General features: G+C 36.8%; 1 protein-coding gene across 8 annotated transcripts in view; it reads left to right on the top strand.

The window, feature by feature from the left end:
- The window catches only part of CHD6 (chromodomain helicase DNA binding protein 6), a 183,841-nt gene that overhangs the window by 100,881 nt on the left and 61,771 nt on the right, over positions 1 to 21,189 (top strand). For all 8 annotated transcript variants that reach the window (XM_020998890.2, XM_020998891.2, XM_020998892.2 and 5 more), the window contains 6 exons: positions 7,293 to 7,414; positions 8,345 to 8,588; positions 10,072 to 10,248; positions 10,794 to 10,937; positions 13,105 to 13,360; positions 15,402 to 15,612. In XM_020998890.2, the coding sequence (XP_020854549.1) occupies positions 7,293 to 7,414; positions 8,345 to 8,588; positions 10,072 to 10,248; positions 10,794 to 10,937; positions 13,105 to 13,360; positions 15,402 to 15,612 (1,154 nt within the window). The remainder of the gene's footprint in view (positions 1 to 7,292; positions 7,415 to 8,344; positions 8,589 to 10,071; positions 10,249 to 10,793; positions 10,938 to 13,104; positions 13,361 to 15,401; positions 15,613 to 21,189) is intronic.

Genomic DNA, 21,189 nt, shown 5'->3' with positions numbered 1-21,189 from the left:
TTCACTTGTTACCATTAATCATGCCACTGTTTCCTTCATCAAATAGTGAATCAGTTCATCTTTTTTCTTATTTCTTTTTCCTAATCTGGAAACAACAGTACTATAGTGAAATGTTCAAATTTCATTTCAGGGGCTATATTCTAAATAAAAGTTCCCTAGCAATATTTTTCTAACTAAGCTTCACCTAAAAAGTCTTTCAGATATTGTACCCTGTGTAAATATTTTTGTATTTTGCTTGAATTTTTAAATATCACAGAGATGGCAAGTAATTTTATAGTCAGTTTGCTTTTAAGGGACTGTTAACCTAAGAAAATCTGTTTACAGAGGAAACACTGAGTTAATTTCTCTGCCTAGCAGATTCAGGAATATAATAAAGAATGCTAGAAAAAAATTCCTTGAGAATTTTTAAAGTTTTAATTCAATTTTCTTCAAGTTAAAAGTCATTATTCTAGTAGTTGCTGTATTTTTCCAATCACTGGAAGACAAAGTGTCAAAAATCTTAGCTCCTGAATCCCTAGGGCCTGTCTCTGATCAACTGTGGTTCTGCCAAACTTTGCCTTAGGTCTCAGTAATTTTCCGTTGCTTTTTTCCTCTGGGGAGAATGGATCATTCTTCCCCAGCTATAGACGATGAATTTTTGTTGGGGGTAGAAATGTTCATATTCATGTGAGGTTTTATCTTTAATGAGATAGTGAGCTGGAGTTTAGGGTATTCTTACGCTGGAAGGAGTTATTCCTCCTCAGCCTCCTTCCTAGATGTTGTTTGATTTTCTACTGCTTTTCCTGAAACCAGATACTCCCTTTTCCTGCCCCCACCCTATTATGACCATAAACTTAAATGGTCTCTCTGATGATTGGGTGTCAAGTTTCAGATCTGTTATGCTGTCAGTAACCCCAACCAACTGTCATAGTCTCACATCTCTGTACAGGCCAACTTAAGCTTTTATTGTCCACATTTTGGCCACCTGGGAATTTCTTTCACGATATCATTGCTATGTTCCCCAGCAAATTTGTTTTATGCTTCCACAAGGTGGGACATGCCTGTTGGAGCTGAAAATAAAAGCAGTTAAACAGGAGAGCTTTGTTTTGTTTTGTTTTGTTTTGTTTAAGTTGCCATCCTAGCAAGGATGAGGCTTATCTCAAAGAATTAAAAAAAAAAAAGAATCTAAGGGCAAGAAATAGTAGAGATAAAGTCTTCCAGTAAAAATTCGTTCAGAGGAGGCAAGGAAGGACTGACTAACTTTTCCTTTGAATAAGGGCAGAGAAACAAGTGATATCAGTAATGACAGTTCATAGGGAGGGAATGTCTGTATGCCTGTTAGTCAGGTCACACGCTTTCATCCCCATCACCCTTTGCTTGCATTTTTCATGTGCACCAAATGTCCTGTTCTGCCTCCTCACCCTTTGAAAGCCAAACCCAAATGTCACTTCCTTCCTAAGTCTTCTCTGTACACATGCATGCACATACACATCTTGGTAATGACCTTTCCCTCCCAGTGAAGACTCCTCCCTTAGCCGTGCATTTTGTTTGCCCTATTTTGAGGCATGCATATCAGTTTTCTGTGTAGATCTCACCCCTTCCTTGATTGTATGCCTCGTGAAAGCAGACAGTCTTGCTTGAATTTTGTCCATCTTCCTCAGCCTAGCCAAGTGTTCTGTGAACAGTAGTCTCTTAATAAATTCTTATTGAATAAATTGTATATCAAGTTCAAATTAGTGACAGTTGGATAGCTCTAGTAGGATAATGTGTACCCTGTGATTTGCTGTAGTTAATGCTGATTCTACTTTCACATGAAATCTTGGGGCTTATGCTTTGTAAACCTCGAAACAAAATATTAATATTCTTTTCATAAAATATTTGATAACAAGAAATTCTAAAGGAAAATACTATGTCAGTAACTGCCAGGACCCTAGAGTAATAGAGGAGCCCTTTGATTGGTTTTCCTGATTCTAGTCTTTGCTGCCATCATTTGTCTGCAAGAGTGAGGATCAGGTCATTCTACTACTCAGGATACTTTAGTGGATCTCTTATTTTTCCTAGAATAAAATACAAGCTCTTCTCATTAACATTTAAAGCTTTTCACACTCTAACTCCCACCCACTTTTCCATGCTGATTTCATATCATTCCCTTCAAGCGCTCTCTCTTTATTTCAGCTAAATTGGCCATATGTGGCATTCTGACTCGTACCTAATTACCCATTCTAGTTTCCATGCCTAGAATATTCTTCCTCTTCACTTCTTTTGGAGGCTTTTGGGAATCCCTACATCCCTTTAAGGTTCAGTTCAGGTTCCACTTTACTCACAAGACCTTTTCTCATCATCCCCATTGTTAATGCTGGCTGCCTAATCTCACCCTACTGCTCCCCACCTGGCTCTGTTACTTGGTTTGCATTTGCTTATTTGTATATACCATGTTCCCCTGAGTAAAAGGTAAACTTCCTGAGAGCATAGACTGTATTGGGTTTTTTTCAGTGCTTGCTGGATTGATTTGTAGTAACTTAGAGAGGAAGAGTCTTGAATGTGCTAGAGAATCTTATCTTTGCTAAGTTGGAATGGAAAAGTTAGTAAAAGAGAGCAGAAGAATTTAATGCTCTCTTCTTGAAGATATATTATTTGTGGAATGTATTGTTTTTTCATGAAATCCAAATAACCATAATTATGAATTTTGTATGATCCTGTTAGTACCTTGCCCCATACTATGTATTCTGTAGTATTAGATTCAGTCACGTCCCCTGAGGAAGTGTTAATGGATTTTTGCACTTGTATGAAAGCTCATAATTGGAATGTTGTGCTTATTATTTAATACCAGCTTTATACTGAGTGGTTTAATTCTGTGCCAGATATTTTCAGTTAAAAAGAATTTTTTAATAACGGTCCGAACTAGAAGTGCCAAAAGCCTGCATATTTGTTGTGAAGTCCGCAGTTCAGAAAAGCCATAGTCACCACATTCTCACTTAAACTTTTAGTAGTAACTACAGCTTTAGGAAACTTTTAAGGTTGATTGTGTGAACTTCTGTGGCAAAGAAAGACTGGCCCTCAAATGAAGTTAACATAGTTACCATGGCCATATTTTCTAGCTGCTTCCTCCTACCTACCACAAACTCCATCTTATCTGGACCGAATAAAAGTTAGATTTTTATCACTGATGTAAGCCATGAATCAATGGCAAAGTGTTACATATCCACCATTAAGTTTTGCAGCGCATTTGATACATGCTAATCTCGTTTGTCCCTCAGCAGACCTGTGAGAGTAGGTACTGTTATCGCCATCTTAGCAATTAAGAACCTGAAGCTCACAAAGGTCAGATGACTGAGTCATGACCTTGTCTGTGGACATAATTGCTGCCGGATGGCACTTAAGCAGGTGCTGTCAACCCCAAGTCTGCCACTCAGTATAGGCATTCGCCCATTATTCCTTCAAGAAAATAATTTACTGCTCAATTCAATACTGTTTTTCTGCTTTAACCTCTTACCTTTAACAGTTAAGAGAATCTGAATATCAAAAAATATAATCTATGCCCTTTTCCCCTAAATATGGGGGGAACTGGGCAATAGATGATTTGTAAATCATGGGGCATATCTCCTTTGCCAATGATGAATCTGTTTCTTTTACATCTTTAACTTTTAAGGAACACAGGGTCTGTTTTATAAGTTATTGCTTATTTCCAGTGCTTCCAGAATCTCATAGAGTACCAATAAATAAAAGCCCATTTGAAACAGTGCTTTTTAATCTTTGTTTGTGTCATGGACTCCTCTCTCCCTGGGCAGTCTGAAGATACTGTGAAACCTTTCTCAGAATCATGTTTTTAAATGCATAAAATACAATATATGACATTATAAAGGTAACCAATTCTATTGAAATAATTATGAAAACATTTTTTAAAAACAAATTCATGTCTTCTGGGTTAAGAACCCCTGATTTAGAAGAAAAGGCAAATACTTTGGCACAAATCAAATAATAAGGTAAATATGGAAAACTTAGGGCAATAAAAGATACGTTCTATAAGGAATCTTATATCTTACATTAAAGCTTGCCATTAAACAAGCATCCTGGGCTGTGTGACACGTTGAAGGGCACAGCTCAGTCACGCTTGCTTTGATCGCCACTTCTGCAGTCACCAGAGGTTAATGAGCCCTCCTTTTTCATACATTCCTTTCCTCAGAAGTAGTTGACATATAGATAATAAGTGACACTCCTGTCCTACTCTGTGTACTCTTTTACTTTGCCCTGCTCTTGGAAATCAGAACAAGACACGTTTCTATTCATATTTAATTTTTAAAATCATCTCAGAAATGCCACAATTGCAAAGATAGCCATAGATAAAGATAATGCAACAAAAATATCTCTTGACTTCTTTTCCATCTCCCTTGCCATTTCTTCTTTTCATCTGTTCCCATCTTTCTCATTATCAAGAAGTATATCTACTGTAATCAAGAATGTAATGTCTATAATGTTAACTTCTATCTCTTGAGCCTAATAGAGCTATGTAGACAAAATGAGTAATCCTCCCTCTATAGGAGAGGCCTTTAAATATTTGAAGAGACCCCTCACAAGGACTTCTTTCTAGATGTAACAGCTCCCAGTTCCTTAAGATGTTTATTGTACAACCTACTTTCAAGATCCCTCACAACCCAGTCATTTTCTTTTGGGTACATTCTAGTTTTTCTTGTTTCTTAGAATATAGCACCCAGAATTGAACATAATATTTTGTTTGTAATCTGACCTATACAAAGCACAGTGGGACTGGTATTTAAATAGTGTATGTAAAGTGCTTTGTAAAAAGTAAGATAGTATACAAATATAAATTCTTATTGTTAGTGTTCTTGCTTCCTTTAATATTTCTAATAATTCAGCCTAATGTTGTGTTAGCCTTTGATCACTTTGGATCATGTTGAATTTGTAGTCCATCAAAACCCTCAGATCTTTTTCATGGTCACTGCTCTCAGGCTAGGGATTCATAATCATGAAGCAGAAGTTTGTCCTGGATGACCTGTAAAACTTTACAGCTTCAAGATTCTGAGTTTTCTTGTGGTAATTTGCAGGACTGTATCAAATGTTGCAATTACCTGGAGTTACCTCACCTATATGAGGAACCCTAAACTGAAACAAATGTACAAAAGTCTCAGTTTTTGCAAAATGCTCTACTTGCAGTCAAATATTTTCTATGAGGATAGACCTGAGGCTCTTCAGCCAAACCCGGGAATGTACAAGTCTGTTTTTGAAATATGGCCTGGGAATTATTAGAGAATAAACCTTAATATTCCAGTTAGTAGCCTAACCATAATTGACATCTGTTTGGGATCTTCACATGGAAAAGGTATATTATAAAGATTCATGTGTTAGCATTACCTGAGTTTTGTTTTGGATTTTTTTTTTTGGTTCAGCATCTAGCTTCTCAGAAGTCAAGAAGACTGTAGTTATTGTATATTGCCTGTGTTAAGTGTGTTCGGAGTTGTGTAAACTTTGAGCAGATAATTTCACCTTTTTTAAACCTTGGTTTTCTCCTCTTTAAAATGAGAAAGTGGAGCTCTACTTCTAAGACATTTCTAAGGCTGTTCCAGCACTAAAATTCTGACATTTAGTGGACATTTAGTAAATACTTCTTGAATTATTCACAATAATATCTACCTTGCTGTACATTCTACTCTGCAGTCCCAATAATGTTCTGTAGATCTATGTAAAATGAATAATCTCTCTTCTTTATGACAGCCTTTCAAATATTGGAATACAGAAATCTTCTGATTTCAAAAATAATGATTCTAAGACTTCCTTATCTTGCAAAACTGATTTTTTAAAAACTGAAAGTAAGACTTTACATTAATCTGTACTACATTTCTTTTTAGGAGCTTATTAAGCCCAGCATTCTAGACTGCTGAAGCCGTTTTGCATCTTGATTCTTTGATCTGTTATATTAAATATATCTTTCATCATTGTGTTATCCACAAATCTGACAAATGATACTTTTTTAATGTCTTCATCTAGTTTATTGATAGAATAAGCCAAGTCCATGGCTATGTGGCATTACTACCTAGTCTGTTCACTTTTTTCCATCTTGCCGTCAGTACCTTTGAGTATGTTTGTTAGATTAATTGTAAATCTACCTAATCATAGGTTTCTATTTCACCATCTTATCTACAAAAAATCATAGGAGTTTTGTTGAATGCTTTGCTGACATAATGTGACGTTCTTTGTCTGTGGTATTCCCCCTTATGTACCAATCTCAGTTAACTGTGCCATGAAAAGGAAATAAGGTCAGTCTTTCGTTATAATGAGTATCAGATAATCCTCTCATTGCTTGCTCTGTAATTTCTTATAAGCTTTGTACTTAACTTGCCTGTTGAGTCTTACTTATTTAGAATGTTTCCGTTTATAAATGGTGTCATTTCTTCTTTTTAATTCAAGGAATTTCTGTTGACAAGGAGGTGAGGCTCCCAATAAGTAAAATACTGGTTTTATTGCATCTCATTTCCATTAGGCCCTCTGTAAAATGTTCATTACCTCTTAAGATTCAGCACTTCAGACTGTCTTGAATTAACTATGTATTGGGAAGCTATCTCTGGGGTCTGTAATGTGCACTTATATGTATATTAGCTTAAACTAGGAAAAGGACTCCATTTGGATACAATTTGGAAGACTCATTACACTCTTATGTTGTGGAGCATTCTCAACATACTGCTAAACTGATGCACTGTGCACAAAGAAGGAAACCACCCCCAAGTAGGCAGAGTAGATTGTGAAAATAGAAGCAAATAAAGAAAGTCAGTGTTGGCCCCTATGAAAAAAATTAAAATTAGAAAAGTAATAAGTTAATTTCAAAAGTTTATTTACATAAAGAGAGGTGGTGTGGTCTAATAGATAGAGTTGGTGTGTGAGGAAGACCTGGCTTCTGAGGGTCAAGTCCTGCCTTTTATACTTAATGCCTTTGTGAACTAGCACAAGTGATTATAAATTGCAGAGAAGGTATCAATCTGCATTGATAGATAAAATTTCACAGAGAGAGCTCCTTAAACTGATAAAATCACATTTGTCCCTCCTCCCTGTAAACACACACATACACATACACACACACCACGAATATAGCACAACACATTCAGGGCTAAAATAATCTCAGCATTGTTTTGCATTCAGGGAAGCAGCTGAGGCCCAATACCCTTCTTAACTGATTTGCAAATTTGATAGGAATGTTGAGATTTGCTTCTCTCTCAGTCTTTTCTTGTGTCTGTACTCATACATGTGAAGTTCCCATAAAGCATTGTCTTTCCATGCATTTTGCTCTCTGCTTTGTTTATTAGGAGCGTCCAGCTTCAGATTCGTGGCAGAAGCTTGAGAAGTCTCGGGAATACAAGAACAATAATCAACTTCGAGAGTACCAGCTTGAGGGGATGAACTGGCTCCTTTTTAACTGGTATAATAGGTGAGGAGCCAGAGCACATGTGCCATCTCCCTGAGCTGTACCTTTTCAGAATGTATGTAAATTAAAGAAATGACTGACCTAGGGTCATCAGTCCAACTAGCTTGGAAGTGAAAGTATTAGATGGAAACGAGAAGCAAAAACTTTCGTACTTGAGCACTTAACACACTGAGCTTTGCACATAGTATTTGATTAAATGGTTGTTGAATGAATTGAAGAAAACTCACAGATTTTTAGGGTAACAATTCTATTCTCTGTGGTATGTATTAAAACTTATTTTGGTATCCTATGGCATTTCGGTGAGGTGGGAAATTCTTTCACAAACCATTGCCTTTACACTTTGATTTTCTGAATTGCTTAGAACTGAAGGTCATTTTCAAAAAATTAAATATAGAGAGTGATCCTGGGAATCCTCCAAGCTGATTGTCTCTTAGATCTTTCTTCAGAAGGAGAATGACAGTAGTGGTTCTACCAGGCTTGTCACTCTGGATAATTGAGTTAGCCGTTCTCGAGTCCATTTCCTTACCTGTAAATTCCCTCGCAGGGAAATGTCAAGATCAAATGAGGTAATGGATGTAAAAGTGCTTTGTAAACTGTGAAACACCATATAGTTTTCTTAGCTTAATGAGCTACTATAAATTTATGGAAGGGGACTGAGGTCCTAGTAGAAAAGATTCTCTTCTGTGGCTGACAGTCTCTTACTTCTAGATTAGAAAATGAAGTCTTCAGTGGCTTCTTTTTTAGAACCTTCCATATGATTTTCATTTCTTCTGAAGGAAGAATTTACCTTAAAAAGGTAAATACTAGAACAGTGCTGTTTTGTAAATTTCTCATTGTTAGTGGGCTTCCCCCCCCTTTGTTTCAGAAGCTTCATCCATTGTTGCCTCTCAACTTTGTTTGTATTGGTAATAAAACATGTTTTGTTTCCTTCAGAAAAAACTGTATTTTGGCTGATGAGATGGGTCTAGGGAAAACCATTCAGTCCATCACATTTCTCTCAGAAATATTCCTGATGGGAATACATGGTCCTTTCCTCATCATTGCTCCACTATCTACCATTACTAACTGGGAGCGAGAATTCCGGACATGGACAGAGATGAATGCCATTGTGTATCATGGCAGCCAGATTAGCAGGCAGATGATCCAGCAATATGAGATGCTCTACAGGGATGCCCAGGTAAAATTGACATAAATTGTAAAGTTATAGCAGCTGCTTAGTGTAATAACCTGCAAAGTAGGATTTTTTTTTAAAGAATCTTTCCTTCAAATGTTTTCCCACCTAGCATCTTGAAGTTTGGTTTTTCTGTGTCTTGAGGCACTGGCCTTTTAGAGAGTTTTATTTTCATCTTTCTGATGTTGTATTATTAATAATGATATTCAAGGCCCTAGGGCATTCTTTCCATTCCCCATAATATTTCAAAGGCCAAGAAGCCTGACTTTCAGGCAGCTTTTGAAACTACTTTTAAAGTATTGTTATTTTTTAAATTTGAATTGTCATGTATGCTATGTACGCTACAAGCAAAACATTTCCTCTTGGACAAGCATTGAAATCAGAAAGGGAGCTGGAAATGAATTCATTTTTAAGAAGCAAGAAGAAGCTCAGTCTTGTTATATAAAAACAAAGCTTTTTTCTTTCCTTCAGTAAGAATTATCCATTGAATATACTTAGGAAGTATTATGCATTGGGCGTAGATTCTTGTAATAAAATAAAATGAAAATTAAAGTAATGGAAGGATATACAGAGCAAATCATTATACATAGGAGTATTAGCAGTTGGACTGCCTCTCTAACTTGACAATTTGAGTTGTCTGTTAGGGTTATACTATTCAGCCAGAATGAGTTTAATGTTTTTCCAAGGGGTCTAGAAGAAGGTAGAAGCAACATGTGGAAGGAGTACAAAATCAAGGCTGTATTAGGTCAGCTCTGTTTCTTATTAGTGACCCCAGTGGTTGGGAATAACTAGATGGCTGAGTCCCTACTAACTCGTAGTCCTCACCCCAGGGGAGTTCCCATCTTCACTCTTTAACACTGCAAATAAAATGTGTTCTTCAAGTGTGATATAGGTCCTTGAGTCACTAAAATTTCCTTTAGTATTCATTAGAGACACACTTTGATATCATTTTTGTCTGGCAATATTGAGTAAGCATGGGTCAGCTATAGGTTTATTGTAGCAATTTATACAATTGATCTCATGTTCTTCCCATCTTCCTCGCACTGGCACTCTTTCTCTTAGTTTGTGTGGTTTAGTGAAACCTCAGTTGAAGTTCTGTTACAGTGCCTTATCAGAATATGTAGGCAACCCAGGTTAGCAATAGATATATGTCACTGGAGCACAGATCTTTCAGGTTCTACCAAGTGAGAAATTTCAGGTTCTCAGCAACTGATTGAACCGCTGATATCTGTCAAGATACTGAAGGAGTGACAGCAAAATAATGAATCTTTGGAGTAATTATTTTAGAAGGTAAAGGTGTAGTGCTTTGTCTTTTTTGGGTTCCTTTGTAGACATACGTGTAACAGTGTGTTTTGGCCTTTAATCATGTCTTATTAGTAATGTTAATATTTATCCTTCCAGTAATCGTATAAGAATTTACTTTGTCCCAAAGTTCAACAATACCCATTGATAGAGTCCTATCACTGTTATTTATTTATGGCCTTCTCAGGGCAACCCCCTTTCTGGAATCTTCAAATTCCACGTTGTTATCACAACATTTGAGATGATTTTGGCTGACTGCCCAGAGCTGAAGAAGATTCATTGGAGTTGTGTGATAATTGATGAAGCACACAGACTAAAGAACAGGAACTGCAAACTTCTGGAGGGATTGAAGCTCATGGCTTTGGTGAGAGTTTGCAAGCTTATAAACATGAGGACGTTCAATGATTACTCAAGGTCTCTAGTCCAAGGAGCTTTGAAACAATAGAGAAACTGTGACAAGGGGTTTCCTCAATTTTTCGATAGGAACCAAGCCAGGAATGTTACTTTTAACTCCAGTTTGGTTTCATGCTTTTTACACTCAGAAAATTTGCAGTTTGTACAGAGATAATACAGTATGTAGTGGAAATACAACTGAACTCACAATCAGAAGACCACCAGTTCTTATGACCTTGGCCAAGTCACTTTAGCCCTTGATTGCTCTTCTGAGAATTGAAGGTCATAGTACTTGATCTCCCACCTTGTTGGGTGTTGGTTTGGAAAGCACTTTGACTATTTTAAAATATCCCAGATAACTGCCAGTTACCATTATTATTAGTCACACCTTGTGTTTTTAGAGAAGTATAATAGAAAAGCCTATAAAGAATGGAGACAGCCCCAGCATTACATTGTCACCATGAATAAGTGTACCAGTACTGAACTGTTCTTCATCACATGCTTTAATTTGTATAGGAACATAAAGTGCTTCTGACTGGGACGCCCTTGCAGAACTCTGTGGAAGAACTCTTTAGCTTACTGAATTTCCTGGAACCGTCACAGTTTCCTTCAGAGACTGCTTTTCTGGAGGAGTTTGGAGATCTGAAGACAGAGGAACAGGTAAGTAAGAGCCTGGAGAAAATGAGAAGACACAGTATTGGCCCTTGCCAATTTGAGGAGTTAGCAGAACTCTCTGGAAAGAATGAGAAACTAATTTTCACATAGCCTTACTGTGAAATTATTATTTTTATCTTTTCTAAGTGAGGAAGCTAATTAACAATAACTAAAATGCCCCTGAAAGTTTATAAATCAAATTATAAATAAGAGCCATCGCCAACATGCAGTTTCTTGGTCTTCATCTCTACCACTTGAGGGCTTCAAGATCTTGCTTTTGGCTGCTTTAGTGGGAACAGAACCCTCCCTTCTTTCCTGTGTCTGTCCTTATAATAACAAGTGTGAAACATGCTTAGACCAATATTCTTGAACGCAGCTAAAAAGTATGCAGATGGTGAGGAACTCTGTAAGTATGAATGATTGTACTGGTAGGCAATTATAGTTTACAGAGAATAAGTAATCTGTCTTTGTCCATTTATAGTAAGTGCCTCCACTTCTCTATACTTTTGGCAAAATGATGCCTGGACTGGGTTTTTTAATTGTAATGTCCTTGTATTCCCAGATAATATGACTGAGTTACCTACTTCTCGTTAAGTTACTGTAACTCAGAAGCAGGTCTTCTCTAGTCCCCAGCTTACCATGGTAAGGGAACTATGAATATGCACTTTGTTTTTTTCCCATTGCCTTCTTCCCGGATGCCTGGACCTTTTGACCTGTTGCTTGCTAAGCCATTTAGTTTTTCGTGAATGAACAAGAGGAGGACTTCTTACTCATTACAGTTATTCTTTTAACAACTGGCCATCTTGTTTTAACGTTTAAAAAACCTAAATAACAAACCACAGAAATCATGTACTCAGATACATGTGGTAAGCTCTCACTTCTAGTTTACTTTGTGTAAATGTTCTAACATTGTTTTCTGAAATGGTTTCTCTTCTTCGTATTGGGGTCTATAAATCTTCTCTACTTCAGATAGATAATCTCTGAGAACTGTTCTTATTTTAAGATTCTTTGTCTATGCTAGGTCACAGGACAGGTAGAGAGTTGTAAAAATCTTTCTACTTGCTTTCATTTTTCCTCATTCTCCCACTTTTTGCTTTTAATTGCTCCCATACTCAGGATGAGGTCATGCTCTAACTCTGGGCCTTAAAATTGATCTTGAGAAAGGGCTCTAACACCCTTTCAGGATCTGAGTGCCTGAGACCCTTCAATGATCAAAACTCTAGAAGTACTCAGTACTCAGTTCATTTATTTCATGGCATCAGGAACACGCTTGAGAAACATGAAATAAACTCCTTGAAATCCTGTACTGTTTTGACTTCTTTTTATCCCCTAGTGTCCAACCCTATGCTTTTTGAGTCATAGATACTTAGTGTTTGTTGAATTGATTGTAAGCTAGTGTATGTCTTTCATTCACAGCAAACATAATGATGAAAGTTGGTTTTGTACTTTTTTCTGTTCATTGAGCAAAGAGACTGTGGAGTTCTAACTTGACTTTGGTTTGTTCACGTGGTTAGAATACGTGCAATTGATGCCAAGTCCACAAGCTTGTGTAGACCAGTTTAGCTTTACTCTTTCTTTTATGACTACACTTTATTCTTGACCCACCCCATCTGGCTACCTTGTGTTGTGTCACAGTGGAATCGGTTGAGAGGATGTAGAGGCTGAATGTATATCTTACTATTATACTGGAAAAAGAACTCAAATTCATCCCCTATTAAACCGTTTTCTTTATATGGAAAAGTTAGCCATTTTTGTTTGTCATCTTTTAGCAGACATTGTCTTTTAGTGTGTTTTTTGGTGGTAGGTGGTAGTTTTAGTGCAGTATTTTGTGTTGTATTGCAATAAGCTGCGAACTTTGGCCAAGAATGAGAGCAGTGCCTCTGGCTGAAGACACTGTTCTACATCTTGAGGTTCGGTGAATGATCTTCACTAGCTCTGTCTCATCAGTGTCTCTCTTTTCAGCATTCTGTCTCCTCTCTCCCTTTGCAGGTTATAAATTCTCTGAATGCAAGGGGATCATCCTCTCTCTTAGTTCCTTCCATAGCTGATATTCAATACTTACTTGTTTGTTATACTGATTCAGTTCAACAGACATATATTAGTGATCGAAAAATCTTGATTCTCAACCTCATCTTGGTTCAAAGAGGTAAACTAGTCTCATTTTCCTGGGCAGGTGAAGAAGTTGCAGTCCATATTGAAGCCCATGATGCTGCGGCGGCTGAAAGATGATGTGGAAAAGAACCTAGCTCCCAAACAAGAGACAATCATTGAAGTAGAGTTGACCAATATCCAGAAAAAGTATTATCGAGCCATTTTAGAGAAGAACTTTTCCTTCCTGACCAAGGGGGCAAATCAGCATAACATGCCCAATCTCATCAACACCATGATGGAGCTGAGAAAGTGCTGCAATCACCCCTATTTGATCAATGGTGAGCCAGGGGGGAGCAAGGTAGGGTTAAGTCTTGCCACAGACCCCTGAGAGCAACAAGTTTGAATTAAGCAAATCTTTCAAGGCCAGATGAATGCATTGTTGGTATGCCCTCTTAAGCCCTTTGATTGAGCACATGTGCTTGTGGAGACAATTACTTGGCATTTTGGCTCTCTTAATATTTGGGGTATTTCTGACTTGTACCCTTGAAATAAATGGTTTCTGTCCCTACTTGATAGACCCCATTTTTCTTTTATTTAACTAGACCTGAATGGATTATCAGCACCGACCTCCAGGCATCAAAAACTGATAGAGAGTAAAATTAAAGAGGGTAGACACTTGGCAGAGAGGAAACACAGTGAAGCTAGGAGAATTTGGGGTCAGAAACAACCCAGAAAGTGGACGGTGATTTTGAATCAGAGTGGATGTGGAAATGGGAAAAGCAGCAGTGGTGTGTATATATAGGTCTGGGGTCTGAGTGGTGGTATGTTGTAAGTTGTTTATCTTATCTTATCAGAACAGTTATAGCATTGTTCTGCCATGGCTGGCTTTGGTTAGGACATTGTGCCTTTGCTTTCAAATATGCAAGATCAATGCATGATTTTACATTTCCTAAAAACCACAGAATATGGGACTGGAGTAGCTGAAAGAGGGAGAATTAACTTCATTGGAGATGATGCTTCAGAGATCCAGTATGGTATACAGTGTGTTCACAGGTGGGTGTGTGTACATGTACACAAGTCAGTTTTTAGTTACAGCTGTCCTTAGATGTGGGAAGTTGAACTGGGCCATAGTGAACTCTGGCATTAATGGATAAATCTTTGCTAGATAGTGAGGAAGATATGAGGAAGTTCTAGGAAAGATGGCATTATAGCAAAAGGGTGTTTGATTCTATATCTGTGGCATATTTCGTCTCGATAGAGAGATTACCTAATATCCAGTTAATGACAGTTTGAATAAGAAAACTGCAGAAGTTGGCTCTCAATCGTCTGTGTTAAGGGGGTGGGGGTTGAGGGAACTAGAGGTATGGATAATCCAGAAGTCATTTTTTCATTTGGTTTTGGAATGTATCCTCATACTTTGAATATGGGTGTGTATGTTCTTGGAATTCATGACACTTCAAACTAAAGAATGAAGCTGCAGTGTGAAAACCGAACTTAGGAGGAGCTAGAAAAACTTATGACTTTGCTACCCTCTTCTCCAACTTAACCCCATTGTTATTTTTGTTATTATAGCAATGAGACTAAGTTTATATTGTATCTTACAGTTTATAAAGTGCTTCACATCCATTATCTCATTTGTCCTCTTACCTCTATGAGCTATGTAATACATGTATTGTTATCTTCATTTTACAAATAAGGAAAACTGTGGTTCCAAGTAGTTGTGACCTTGGACTAGGTGGCAAAACCTTGATATGAACCTAGGTCTTCAGACTCCAGGTCTCAGTGCTTTTTTTTTTTAAACTACACTTAAGCTGTCTGCTTCTTATAGCAAAGAAGTGTTCTATCACAAAGGTTATTGAAAAAAGCAAAATAAGAGATAATATTATGAAGATATTAAAAGCACCTGTACAGATATAATAACAGTTGGTGAAGATTTATCACTTGAGAATTTTCATGAAGAAAGTCCTGAGAACTTGTTAAAACAATATTCAGTTTGAGTTCTGATTGGTTTTTACTTTCTGATATCAAAAAAAGGTTATAATGGAATTTCTTGTTAGCTTTCTGTGAAGCATTTTTCGGTCTCACTGGAAAGCTTAGGATTGTGGTATCTAGAAAACTCTTAGTAACTGATAAAGAGCCCTTGTGTAGGGAAAGGCGCTAGCCTGCAAGGCTAACCTTGCTGCTGCCCAGGTTGAATCTGCTCATTTTACTTGGATGACCAGCTCCAGGAGATTTGGGACTTGATGCCTAGAAATTAACTTTTCAGGTGTTGCTTTAGTTTTCTCCTTTCGCTTTTGAGCTGTTCTTTTCCAAGAAACAGATAATCTTTTTCATCCTGGTAATTTGTGCAAAGAATGGTTTTGTTATGTTCCTTTTTAGGGGCGGAGGAGAAAATTCTGGAAGACTTCCGTAAAACACATAGTCCTGATTCTTTGGACTTTCAGCTGCAGGCCATGATTCAGGCAGCAGGCAAACTGGTGCTAATTGATAAACTGCTCCCTAAGCTCATTGCTGGTGGACATAAAGTGCTCATCTTCTCTCAGATGGTGCGTTGCCTTGACATACTAGAGGATTATCTTATCCAGAGACGGTGAGTAGCATCCTGAAAGAGCTATGTGACAGGTACCATTCACTCCCTTTCTTTTGTATGTTTGATCGCGGAAGTGCACAAAATATGACATGGTATGAAATTAACAGGATTTAAAGCTATTAAATAAATGAAGAAAAGAAAGAATGGAAAAATACCTATTAAGTATTCACTGTGTGCCAAGGATCATATTAGGCACTGTGGTTACACACAAAAATTGTCTCAGTGAGCTTATATCTTAACAGAGGACAGCACATATGAGAGCATGAGTCTGTAAGACATTTGGGAAGTCCCAGTGGTCCTAAAGAACAAGGATAAAGTCAGGTGTAATATATCTTTTCTTGTACCATTTTCATTGGTTAAAAAAAGAGTATGCCTTTCTGATGTTGAACCATCTGACAGTACCAAGGACTTGAATTTTGAGGACTTTATTTCTCCAGTCTTCAGTAGTTGTAGCTGCTGAGTACACAGGAGCTGCAGCATCCACAAAGGCATTTGCCAGGTCACGTTTCCACTAGAGTTGCTCTTCTGACCAAACTGCAAACAGAGTTAGTGATCTAAGGGGCAGTGCTATGTTGGAGCTCTTGAGTACAGAGTCCTGTGCTATCTCCATAAGGGTCTGAGGGGAGATGATGGTCAAGTCAGTGGTAGTGCTTTGACCTACTTTGCCCACACTGACTCCTGTTTCTCTCTCAGGATACCTTGCTGCTTCAGCTAGACTAGCTTCCCTGCCCCCTTGGTGATAGCTCATCAGCAACTGGTATTGGTGTTGCCTTGATGGCGTGCCCTTCTCTATAAAGGTTGCTTCTCTGGGCAGTGAAAAGCAGTGAATTCAGAGAAACCTGGGAAGATCTGTATAAACTGATAAGGATGTAGAACAAACATAGGTTAATCCGCAGAACTATTATCAGATATACATACGTACGTGTGTGTGTATTAATGGAGTAAAAGTTTCTTGAGTACATTTACCACATCTTATTTATCTTTGTGTTTAAAGGCAGACTAAAAGCTTTCTCATATTATTGTCCTTTGTGGTTTTCTGGGTTGAGTGTTCCCTATTGTTAATACTACATTAGTTTGCTAAGCATTTAAATGACGCACTTTTACACACATGATCTGCATTGATGTTTATAGTTAACTTTGATATAAACAGGGAAGAAGAGATTTTATCCCCTTTTTACAAGTGGGGAAACTAAGGCTGAGAGAATGTGCCCATTTTTCCTAAGGTGGTGGCCCTGGTAACTGAATATTGGTCTTCTGATTCCAAGTCCAATACGCTTTCTGCTCCTCACGTTATACAAAAATAAAACTTCATGCAGTGAACCACTTGATCTTCATTATATAAAAATAATCAACCCTGAATTACCAAATCAATGGGCAGTATCAGCTCATTTAAAAAATAAAAAGTGTGCACAGTATTGATAATGAAGTGTTAATTCCAAGTTTTTTTCATACTGAACTAGGCCTCAAGTTTATTTCTTCCTGTTCTTGAGTTGATTTTCCACTCTTACAGTTATCCATTTAGCTTTACTCCTATTTAATTTTGCACCAAGCATGAGGAAAGCGTGAAGGAATAACCAAAGGATCTGCCAATCACACAAATAATTTATTAAGCTCCTGCTTGGTCCAGACACTGACCTAGATGCTGGGGATTCAAATACAAAAGTAGTTGCTGCCTTCAGGAAGCTTCCAGTATGTCAGGGACTTATTTAATCCATTCTTTTGAAATTTTTAAAGTATGCAAGGTTAACAAGTTAGTAGATTTGACTTTTTTAACATTAATAAGGTTTTCTTTCCTAGTTTAGTGGCCATGTCATGCTTGTTGATGATTTCTCATCATTCGCAAAGGCTGTAAAAAATAACATCATATCCATGGTAATAGCCATCCCAGGAATCTCTCTTAACAGTGCATCAAGAGACTTATGGAAGGCTGTGGTTGTATTCTAGAACTTCAGTATTGAAACATTAGGAGGATAGCCTTCATATAAATATATTATTCTCTAATATCTCTCAACCTTTTTTTCAGGTAATGTTTTTTCCTTTGACTGTCTCTTAGCATAACGGTTTTTAATAAGTTTAGTATTCATGTTGTGACATATATTTGTTCTACATATTGTATTTTTTTTATTTTAGGGTATCCTTTAGTTTTTAACATATTGGGATTTGGTGACAACTCCTTGCTTATCCTACACCACCATTTTGTAATTTTACAGTTACTTTGTAGTCATATCCTCTTTCCACCTTTGTTCTTCCAGTCTAAAGAGTTTTAATCCTTTTATTCTGGCCTCATGTGGAAGCTGAGCTACCCATTAGTCACTTGATAATTTTAGCTACCTTTCCCTGTGCCTTTTCCAACTCTCCTTTAGCTTTCTGAAGATGTAGCAGTCAGAACTACACACGGAATTCTGGTATGGATGCATCTTGACTTTGTACCAGAAGTATAAGAAGGGAATAATGATTTCTGTTTTGATGCTGACTTCTTTCCTAAGAATGTTCAATTTTGTATTGGTCTTTTAGGCCAGAGTAATAAATTAAGCATGTATCTTAGGAGAATATAGAATTAATAAAAGCACAAAATAGGTAATTGGAAGGGCTCTGAATGGTCATTTATTCTAATTGCTTATTCAGTGCAAGAATCCCTTGTAAAATCCTTGATCACATAGTGCCTGGTTTTGAATATTTCACTTATAGAATGTAAAGCCAGAACAAGCATGTGGCAAGTGGGGCCTTGCCTCAAGGCCCCAACGTGGGGGTGGAGGGGCTGGGGCATAGTCAGGGTTGTGTTCTTCTTTCCTGTGGCAACCACTGTCCACAATCTTGTGCGTCATGGTGCTTCCATATGGCCACAGCCTTGCAGCCAGAATTCTGTCACTCTGGCCCCCTCTTTCCAATCTGTCTCTTGCCCCCAGCTCTCAATCCCTCTTCTGTTACCTGATCCCACAAAATACCCTGCCTCTTCCCACTCAACTGTTTTTGCCCTAAATGAAAAAAATTTCTGTCTGTACTTGTATAACAACCCTATTTTACAGGACAGCCTGTTCTATTTTGGGACAGGTATAATTGTTAGTTTTTGAACGCAGATTAACCTTTATTCTATCGATTCATCCTAGTTTTGCTCTGTGGAGTCACATGGAATAAGGATACTCCTTCATCCTCAGAGCATGCCTACTGTGTTTGAAGATAGTGATTATCTTCATCCTAAGTATTCTCTTTTTCAGGATAAACATCTCTGTTCCCTTCAACACTTCGTCCTATGACAATTTCTAGACCCCTTGATATCTAGTTTTTCCTTTTCTGGATACACTACAAATTTGTCATCGTTGCTCTTAAAGTATGATTCCTAATAACGAATGGCCGTATGTGGCCTCCCCATTGCAGAGTACATTGAAACTTTGACTTTCCTTTTCTAACGAAACTTGGGATTGTATTAACTTTATTTACGTTTGGCCCTATTAGTTCCTTGTTACTTTCAGCCTGTCTTTCCAACCAGAGCTGATCATTTTTGAATTCTGATTTCTTTCAAATATCATAGGGGTTACTGACCTCACCAGAGTATGTATTTTCCAAAGGAGAATACAAGAAGCTTGTCATGGGGGCATGGAGAATATTTGGTAGATAACTATGTTATTCTATTTAAATACTCCAAAAGTGAGTAGCAGTTAGTAGAAAAAAGTTGTGAATTGGAGGGCAAAGAATGGTGAAAAAGTTGGGATAGGGTGGGAAAATAGAAAGCATTTTATTGCCTCTGAAAAATTTGAAAGAGATAGTTGAAAAAATAATTGTACTCAGTCAAACCAGATGAATGAGATTGTAATACAAAACCCCTTTCATATTGAGCTAGGGGGGAAAAAAAGTCAGGCTGGTATGGAAAAAAACAAAACAAAACCAGAAACTAATTGAACTTGTTAATAGCCAGAATTCTAAAGAATTTTCCATCAATCAAGTTGACATAATTTTTGATGTTCCCTTGGCAAAGTAACCCATTCTCACTAAGCATGCTATAAAACTTTAATTCCCTTTATAACAACTTAACTTTGTGAATCAGCATTCTCAGTCCTATTTTTAATCAAGTCCAAAGTAAAAAACGAACTTAGAAGCTGAACATGATATGTAGGAATCACTTTCAAAAACTATACCAAGAATAAAACTGTTGGTTGACAAGAAATAGAGTCAGAGGTCTTACTAATTTATTTCATTTATTCAGTAAGCATTTAACAACTTTTTGACACCAAACAACGTTGTTATATGTTGAATAAAAGTTTGGTTTTTTTAAAATTAATCTTTTTTTTAATTATTTCTTATGTGTACTTGCATAGTAAACTAGGATTTATTTCCTTGCATATTGAATAGGAGGTATTCCTCCCAAACCTGGGGAAGATTTATCGATAAGGTGAAAGAACCAAAAAAGGTTGGGAAGTCTTGAGAGAGAATATACTGTCCATATATATATACATATATATATACACACACACACACATATATATACATATATGTACATATATACATACATACATACATATATACATATATGTACATATATATGCATACATACATATACATACATACATACATATATATACATACATACATACATATATATATATATATATATATATATATATATATATATATATATATATATATATATATATATATAGTCTCATGTGTCGTCATCAAAATCTGAAATGTGGCTTTATTTCTGTGGCTTTATCAAGCAAGGCAAAGCAGGGAGCCCTCAAGCACAACACTATTAACATCCCTTATGTTAACATTCATAAATTAATTAGCCATCCAGTAATCTACCAAATCAAGAATTTATTATGTTTTTAACAAAAAGGAACATCTGGCAAATGACTAGATAGTGGAGGTGTTCTTTATCTCCACTAAGTTTAAAATATGTTTCTTTAGCAATAGTATTTTTGTCTCTTATGATTTTCTTCTTCTAATTGCCCTTCATTGTGCTTGTACCTCTGGTTCATAGATTTTCATACAGGCATAATTTACTGACATGTAGTGCTGTTTTCACACACATTCTGTTTTATGTATTTATTTGGAACGAGGTATATAAGCCCTTCCATTACTATTTCCATTTACGAACTGCTTTCATCATTTTGTGTTAAATTATACATTTACTTTGTTTTTGTTATCCATATTCTGGGCATTAATAAACATTTTTTTGAAGGCCATCTGTGTTAATCCTGTCTTCATTGATATTTTTTCCAAAGAATTATTGAGAATTACCTCCACTATTGATCTTTCCATGTTATAACTGATGTTTTCCTGGTACTCACTTTTAGACTTTAGTCTGATAAGTTTACAGTGGTTCCTTTCCTATTTGATAAGCAAGCAAATAGAAAGCATTTTATTGCCTCTGAAAAATTTGATTTGGATTATTTTTTGCTAAATGCAGTATTCCACCCCAGCCCCACCCCTTGTTCACACTGGTATTCATCTGTCATTTTTCTGCCTACCCACACTACCTTAGAAGATCATTTACCCATATATCTTCAAAATTTTGCTTTTACTCAAAGAATTTATCATCGTTTAAAGATTTAGGGATTTTAGTATATACTTTCTTCT

Source organism: Phascolarctos cinereus, unplaced genomic scaffold, assembly GCF_003287225.1.
Source record: "Phascolarctos cinereus isolate Bilbo 61053 unplaced genomic scaffold, phaCin_HiC Scaffold_2;HRSCAF=192, whole genome shotgun sequence".
Lineage (NCBI taxonomy): Eukaryota > Metazoa > Chordata > Mammalia > Diprotodontia > Phascolarctidae > Phascolarctos > Phascolarctos cinereus.
This window is presented reverse-complemented; position numbering and strand designations above follow the sequence as displayed.